The sequence below is a fragment of the Sycon ciliatum genome, chromosome 3 (assembly GCF_964019385.1).
Source record: "Sycon ciliatum chromosome 3, ocSycCili1.1, whole genome shotgun sequence".
Lineage (NCBI taxonomy): Eukaryota > Metazoa > Porifera > Calcarea > Leucosolenida > Sycettidae > Sycon > Sycon ciliatum.
This window is the reverse complement of record NC_088645.1, coordinates 16,143,313-16,151,726: the sequence shown is the minus strand read 5'-3', so window position 1 is coordinate 16,151,726 and position 8,414 is coordinate 16,143,313. Positions and strand designations below refer to the sequence as shown.

The 8,414-nt window shown below is 48.3% G+C and overlaps 1 protein-coding gene across 1 annotated transcript in view; it reads left to right on the top strand.

The window, feature by feature from the left end:
• The window catches only part of LOC135811561 (uncharacterized), a 21,742-nt gene extending 15,548 nt beyond the window's left edge, over positions 1–6,194 (top strand). Inside the window, exon 8 of the mRNA XM_065324792.1 lies at positions 1–6,194. This exon is cut by the window's left edge and continues 610 nt beyond it. Coding sequence (XP_065180864.1) covers positions 1–5,197 — 5,197 coding nt within the window. The 3' untranslated portion in view covers positions 5,198–6,194.
• Positions 6,195–8,414: the final 2,220 nt, after the last annotated feature.

Sequence of the window (8,414 nt, the reverse complement as noted above, 5' to 3'; positions counted from 1 at the left end):
TGGCGTTGCACAAGGGTATCCGCATCGTGTTGCAGATGTACCTCAAGTACCTGCTCAAAGTATTCCTGGAACACATGCCGCTGGGTATGTAGCTATGAGTGGGCAAGAGCCGACGCAGGCATCACATCGCTTTCGTAGCTGTAGCGACCCCGGCAGCAGGAAAATTGCTGCTTCATCAGCACACTCAGATGAGAGGCTGTATCAAACTACTAGTCATTACCATGGTCCAGTGCACAGTGGCGGCTTGAAGCGTGACAATGGCCGACCTACGTATGCCCAACAACACACCCTGACTGCTTCTACAGAGCCAGGTCGTCCCGAATTTAGAATGCAACAACTGCAGGAACAGTTCCTACACCCCCATCAGACTGAGCAGCAGCAACAGCAACAGCATCGCCCCCGTAAGAAGCAAGAGCAGCAGCAACAGCATCACCCCCATCAAACTGAGCAGGAGCAGCAGCATCGCCCCCAACCACTGCAGTCGTATCAATCGCAGAGTCAGCAGCAATGGCATCAGCAGCCACAGCAATATCAGCAGCAGCAACAACACCAGCATCAGCAGCAGGAGCAGCAGCAGCAGCAGCACCCCCAACCACTGCAGTCATATCAATCGCAGGATCAGCAGCAATGGCATCAGCAGCCGCAGCAACATCAGCAGCAGCAGCAACAACAACCACAACCACAACAACAACAACAACAACAACAACAACAACAACAACAACAACAACAACTACAACAACCACAGCAAGGGTCACGTTTTCCACCACTACTGCAGCAACGTCACCACCACTATCCTCACCAGCAGACACAACATCAGCCACGTCAGCAGCAAAGCCCACTGACTTCGCAGACACAACATCAGCCACGTCAGCAGCAAAGGCCACCGACTTCATGGCAACATCAAGACGCGTACAGCCCAAGTACTCCTACACAACTCCAACCGGAATACCACTCAGCAAATCTGCAGCATCAAGCTCAACACAGGTATACCAAACCTGCACAGCAGTTGATACAACATACACCAATGCCATTCGGTGATGGCCGCCCCTCTGGCTCACATCAGCCACAGCACACACCGCAGGATGGGTACCATCAGCTACCAGAGGAAGTTGAAGACCCGCAGAAATACGTAGCAGACTATGACCATCACCAGCAACAACATCTCGCACATCAGCAGCAGTATTTGCCACAGGTCCAGCAACAACATCTCGCACATCAGCAGCAGTATTTGCCACAGGTCCAGCAACAGAAACAGCAAGAGCAGCGCTTTCAGGATCAGCAGAAGCAGCAGTGGCATGAGCACCAGCAACCGCAGAAATGTCCAGATGAGCAGCAGCAGCAGCAACTGCAGGAAGGCCATTATCAACCATGTTCCCAGCAAACGCCCAGTACGCTACAAATGAATTACCCGCGAATAACCTCGGAACAGCGTACAAAGCGACAACAACGCAGACAACAGAAACAAGAGGAACGAGCCTGTGTTATGGAAGAAAAGCAAACTCAGTGTGATAGAGATCAACAGCGGCAACACCCGCAGCAGCAGCAGCGGCAACAACAACCACAACAACTCCACCAGCAGCAACAGCAGCGGCAGGACCAGCAATCTACGGCCAACCAGCACCAAGTCACCAACCCCCAGACTGGACACACTGGCCCGCTTTCACAGTCAGCAGCTGCTTCACATGATGATATATCAGTGCACAGTTCCACCCATGCGCACCCTGGTTTGAGTGGTGAATGTGACAGCGATGACAGTGACGATGATGGCCTGTCACTGTACCTAACAGGACGGCCACGCAACATGAAAGATCGTTCAAATTTTGCACCTGACTCTTATGATGGCCTGAAACTAACTGAAGACCTGCAAGAAATCTACTGGACAAAGACCAATAAAATACCTTCGTTGAACTGGATGAGAGAGCGTGCACTGAAAATGCGCAATCACATTGTCAATGTCAGTCTCTTGGACGCAGAAGCAACTGAAGAGCTCGCTCTCCGCTACAATGATGTCGGCCTGCAGCACCAGGCATTTGCTCTCAAGCGAAAGGCCGGTGCCAGAAGCATGCCCCTCAACAACTTCCTGCAAAGGATTGTTAAGCGCCAGAAGCACGAGCGCCAGTATCTAGTCTATGGTCCTCCAGGTGTTGGAAAGACGGTTGCGCTCTCCTACAAACTGCCTTTTGAGTGGGCCACTGAGAAAGCTCTGAAGATCTACAAGTTTGTCATTGTGGTGCCATTGCGCGAGTCTCACCTGGCAGCTGAGCTTGACCCAGCCATTCTCCTCTTGTCCAGAATTTCACGGCTTAGGGAAGATGCAGAGCTCAGACACAAGATCTACAAGGTTCTGGAACGTGAAGAGAAGCAGCTGCTGATTGTGTTTGACGGTCTCGATGAGGTTCAGAATCCCAACCAGAAGGCAGCATTCATGCGCATACTCCATGGTGATTTGCTCCCAATGTGTACTGTACTCGTAGCAAGCAGACCTTGCAGGCTGGCTAGTGAGTACGCAACACAGGCTGATCAATGTGTCGAGGTGATTGGCTTCAATGATGATGATGTCCGCCTCTTTGTTGAGAGCCGTTTCATCCGCAGTCGCGATGTTGGCAGGAAGCTGATGGAGGTCTACCATTCGCAGCCGACTGTGGCCACGCTGATGCGCATACCACTTCTCGCGTTGGTAATCTCGTTTCTCTTTCAACAAACTGGTCATGTCGAGTCGCTGTACAGTGCTCTGTATCGGACACTGTTTCGCAACTGGGTACAGCGGCATATGAAGAACAAGGACATCATGAACGCAGACAATGCAGCTGTGCAACCCTCACCAGCACCGCTGACACTTGAACTGCCTAATGGTGATGTATCCGGCTTTGAAGGCGATGGCTTCTCAAAGGAAACGAAATGCCTGATGTATCGTCTTGGAGAGCTAGCTCTGAAGCAGTTGCTAGCTGCGGATGACCAGCGTTTGGTTTTCAGTGCACAGCTTGTGAAGGACCACCACGTGGAGCAAGCTATGACATTCGGCTTCCTGTCACACGCCGAGGTGAAGGATGTGACCAGTGGACTGAAGGAGACTGTACAGTTTCCTCATCTCACTTTCCAAGAGTACCTGGCGTGTGTGTATCTCACCAGCACAACTGCCACCCAGCGGCAAAGCTACATGAAAGAATGTGTGCAGCGACTTGGTCAGGATGAGAACATGTCAATGTTCTGGCTCTTCCTCGCTGGTCTTGGTGGTGGCAAACAGGCCATGGATGTTGTGCGGTGTCTGAAGGAAGACTCGGAGAACACAGTGTCTCATAGCGATGCCAGTTTGCCTGCTGTGCGCCGTTTCGTCCTCCTTATGCTGCAGATTGTACACGAAGCCTTCCACGATGAAGCCAGTGTGAAAAACGAGCCATCATCATCATTGTCAGCAGCAGCAACCAGCAAAAGGAGAGACCAAACTACGCCAGCCAGCATCTCTCCTTCAGCACGTCACTCTCAACAGATCTCACAGCTGCTAATGATGTCATTGCCTGGTAGTAGCAAGCAGGTGAACCTAGCCAACAGTCTCCATGTCCCAGCCAACGAAGTGGCTGCGCTCTCCTTCTGCCTACACCATTGTCAGTCTGCAATAGAGCATATTAACCTGACCAACTGCGGTGTGGACAAAGCCATGCTATCACAGCTGCTACAGAGCTGCAGAAAGATCAAGCAGCTAACTCTGGCTGATAACAAGGCCAGCATGACTGGTGATGCGTGCTTGGCATTGTCCAGGGCGCTACGCAATCGCATTGGTGCTGTGTGCATGCCTGAGCTTCGCTTTCTCAGCCTGTACCAATGTGGCCTGAAGGAAGAAGAGTGCTTTGAACTCGCTAAAGCGTTGCAGCGTCACTTACAGCTTGAAGAGTTGCAGCTGAATTGGAATGTAGTGGGCGATAAGGTTGCAGTGAAACTTGCTGTGCTCCTGGAAGATGATGAGAACAAGCCCGATGAGAGGAAACACCGCTTGAAGAAACTCATCTTGACTCGTTGTGAGATTGGCAGCGAGGGTGCAAGCTGCCTTCTGCAACATGCAGCACGTTGTGCACGTCTTGAGCGACTTGGACTCTCCCAGAACCCAGCCATTGGTGACCAGACTGGTTATGCTCTGGCCCTGCTACTTGCCCGACAGCAGCAATGCCGCTCAGTGTGTACGGCAGACCGCTCAGTGTGCACGGTAGACCTAAACAAGTCCAGCATAGGTGACCAAGGCTTGTGTGACGCAGCTAGGTACATGAACAGCTTAGAATCGATTGAGGGACCCAGTTACTTTGCACAGTATGGTCAAGTCAGTGTCAACATGACCGACTCGGCATCAACACCAGAGGCACGAGAGATATTGGCTGCAGCAATGCTGGGACACACTAATGCCACCATCAACTTTGGTGCATCCAAAATCGTCGATGGCAAGGTTTTAGAGACAGACGTTAAGGAATTGCTGTTGAACTCCATCACGAAGGACGGCATGGCAGATCTACGCTACAACCTGGAACATGCTGGCTTAGTTCGACTGCGTGATGTTCTGAGCACCGACATAGAGCTTCAAGACCTTCGCGTCCGCAATAACAGACTATCGGATCCTGCTGTACCTGTGCTGATCGATATCCTGATGAAAAGTGGCGATCTACGTTGTTTAAGTCTGTATGATAACAACATCAGCAGCGACGCGTTTGCTGCATTCTGCGCAGCACTCATCGACAATGACATCCACCCAGATCTGGAATGCTTCAATATCGGCCGCAATCCCGTTGCTGGTGTAAACGGCATGGCAGGCCTATCGCAGTGGCTACAAGAGAGCACGTGCAATCTACTCTCGTTGGGACTGTATCATTGTGAGCTAACAGATGTTGACATGGACACACTCTGCCAGGCATTGCGCAATAATGGCAGTGTGCAGTTCCTGGACGTGGGCGCGAACAGGATTACTGACCTTGGTCTGCATGCATTTGCCGGCATGCTATCAGACAACACAGCACTGTGCTACACACAGATGCAGGACTGCCAGGGCATCACGGAGGATGGAGTACGTGCAGTGGCAGAGCAGATTCGTGTGTCTGAGCTGAAGGTTCTCTGGCTTGGACAAATCAAGGCGTTAGGACAGTCCATATTCGACGGCAAAATTCAAGACGGATACCACCGCTGTTCTGACTATGGCATTATCAACCGCAGCCGCTGATTGTGAAGACAAGCAGACAGCGTTCACCTTCCAGCATTGTGTCTGCTACATTTGGGCAGGCCGATGCTGTCTTTGTAGACAGAAGCAGCCATTGATAAGATGATGTGTTTCCAATGGTGTGTTGCAGTGTACACCAATGGTCACTCATCTGTGGGCATGCTTCGGATGGCCACGGTGACTTGAACAATCCTTCATTGCCATATTGATAAAGATCGTTGAGAAAATTTTCTTATATCCACTTGCATCACAGGTGATGGTGCATTCGAATATGTAGCTTGCTTTCAATCAACCATGTCAAAGCTGCTTGTTAGTTTCAGCCACTCCTATAGCACAGTGCCTTTATACATTTCTTTATATTAATTTTCTATTTTCCTTGTGAGAGATCCCATGCCAGCAGGTATTTGTCACTTTCCGTTTGGTGATGCTCTCTGCAATTCGTTGAGATTCCCTTGCGTGCTTATCCCATAGCCAAGTACTAGTCATCATCACGATTGCATTCTACTGCACTGCGGATCTTGCCTGTTCTTAGTTAAAGCATGCTTGTGTCATGCTTGCAGCAGCTGCATGCGCACCTTTTCTACATTTTAAAGTTACTCCCTTGTCACTCAAGTTGTCAGCTATATCTGCTGTTCAATTTCTGTCATGTTCCGTTCCTTCCCTTTCTTTGGTATCTATCCTAGCTCAGCTCACACTCTGCACCAGGAGCAGCAAAATGTTTTTTTTATGATGCACTTACAAGCCTGGTGTTTCGCAAGCTCTTTATTTCTCTGCTGCATGAAACAATATTCCTTTTCATGAGTGATTTCTCCCCCCCCCCCCCCTTATTTGTAGGCAATCTCCAGCGAGACGTGCATTTGAATGTTAGTGTACTTGGATTCCTAGTTTGTTGTTATCGTTCCAAATGATTTTTCCTTGGAGATGTGTACACACTGTATTTCGTACACTATTGTTGATGGTGTACTCGATCTCCGGACAGCTAGCTGTTTCGACCTGTTTATGTCTATGTCTCCTTAGCAGAGCTCAGTGCGTGTGTGTGTGTGTGTGTGTGTGTGTGCGTGTGTGTGTGTGCGTGCGTGTGTGTGTGTATGTGCAGTGACGTAGTACACGCTACAGTCACTATGGTATTTACCGTACCACTTCGCATCATTGGTACACATTTTTAAATGAAACGCAGATTCTTATTTGCTAGCCTCAAGCGAACGTCCCTGGTTCGCATCCTGGTGGTGACAGTCAATGTTTCTTCAGACTTTGAGGGAAAGATGTTTTCCCTCAAAGCTGTGAATATTTTATGACTTGGGGCTCCCCGCGTGCTAGTTTGTACCGTGCCTACTACCGTATTTTACCGGTTGTAAGTCGACCCCCCTATCTGGAGGTCTCAATTCTGCGTTTTAAAGTTTTCACTCAAAGAAGCACTACTAACCACCTCCTGCTACTAACATATCAACAAATCATGTAAACATTCCTTATTGGAGGATATAACGTCCCAATCCTTGGAAAAGGCCAATAAACTGGCAAAATGTGTAAACATGGTGCACTCGTGCATGCAGTGCAGGTCATTGTTTTGTAAGATACTGATAGTTCCCGGTTATAAGTCGAATCCCGGTTGTAAGTCGACCCCCACCCTTTCTCCTTCTATTTTAAGTCGTAAAAGGTCGACTTACAACCGGAAAAAATTCCGGCAGGATCTGTCTGAGCCTAATGCTGACACAATTTGGCCAGTTGTTACCAGTAGAGATAGCATGTGCAATAAACTTACTTGGCGACATTCATTGTATTGAAATGGATACACTCGTGTATTCAACCCAATGGTGTAGACAGCAAACTGTTTCGGGGGATACACTCCTGTATTCATGTACATTGTATACAATGTACAATGTACACGAACAGTGCTAGTGCCGGGTCTGAGCTTCACTGTACACAAATGCTATGCACGTACACTGTTTTTTTTGGATGGCTTTTTATTCTTTTCGCCCTCGACGGCCTCCCTCATTGATTTCATCGAATAAGGTGTCGCGAAACACAGAAAAAAAACCGGTGTGGCCTAACGAAGATTATCACATTTTACGCAGATACTGAGATAGTAATAAGTATCATACTACAGGTCTGCTCTCGATATAACAACTCTCACTTGTACATAAACCTCGTTAGTACATAAAAAAGTCAAATCCCGCGCGAAACAGCATCACTCCCATACAAAATTTGTTCTACACAACATAATCCTACATAACATAAACCTCGACATAACACACGCTGCGGCGGTCCCCGACGTGCGCACTCTCGATACAACATAAATTCATGTGCACGGTATGATCAAGCGGTAGCTGTAGCTAGGCAGTTTAGGCCAGTTTAGTCCTACATAACGTAAACTTCGGCATAACGCACCCTACGGCGCAGTCCCCAACGTGTACACTCTCGATACAACGTAGATTCACGTGCGCGGCACAATCAAGCTGTAGCCGTAGCTAGCCAGTTTAGTCCTATGTGCATATATTCTGCGGCATTGATGGTATCTGATGTCGATGGTGGTACAGTGTGTATATGTTTGCACGGTTGAACCCGCCTTGCAATACCCTTCATTTTGAGGTGCATCTTGTATTTTACACACGGTTTTCTACATAACATAACTCTCGATATAACATAATGTTTGCGTGGTCCCAGAGATTACGTTATATGGAGAGTAGACCTGTACCGAGATTGAAATGTCGCAGAAGAAAATTGTTCTGTACGTCCATAGTCGAAAAGTAAAGCAACAAACCAGCGCATCATGATAACATGATCAACACTCACACATCAAAACAAACGACAGTGAAAACGTCAGACAACCGATCAGCTCTCAACTCCTTAGAATCATGTTTTCTCTCCAGTGAAAAGACTGATACATACAGTATTACCTTATTGATCTTGAGGAAATAGCAAGAATTGACCATCTTCAAGGTCATTTCTGAAGCTTCCTCAAAATACTGACAGCCGACTGGCTGGTCTTTCGTCCATCGTCACCAGCTCCAACATTGCTAAATCTCCACATTTACGGTACACAGCTCAAGTACTTGAACATGTTAATGAACTGACAAACTGAGAAGTCATCTCAAACTACAATCAAAACACCAAACAATTATTTAAGACTCACTCAAACTAAAATTTAAAAAGGTCAGTCTCCATCTCACTGATCTGATGGCATCAGGGAGTCGTAAAATACCGGTATTTTACGACTCCCTGG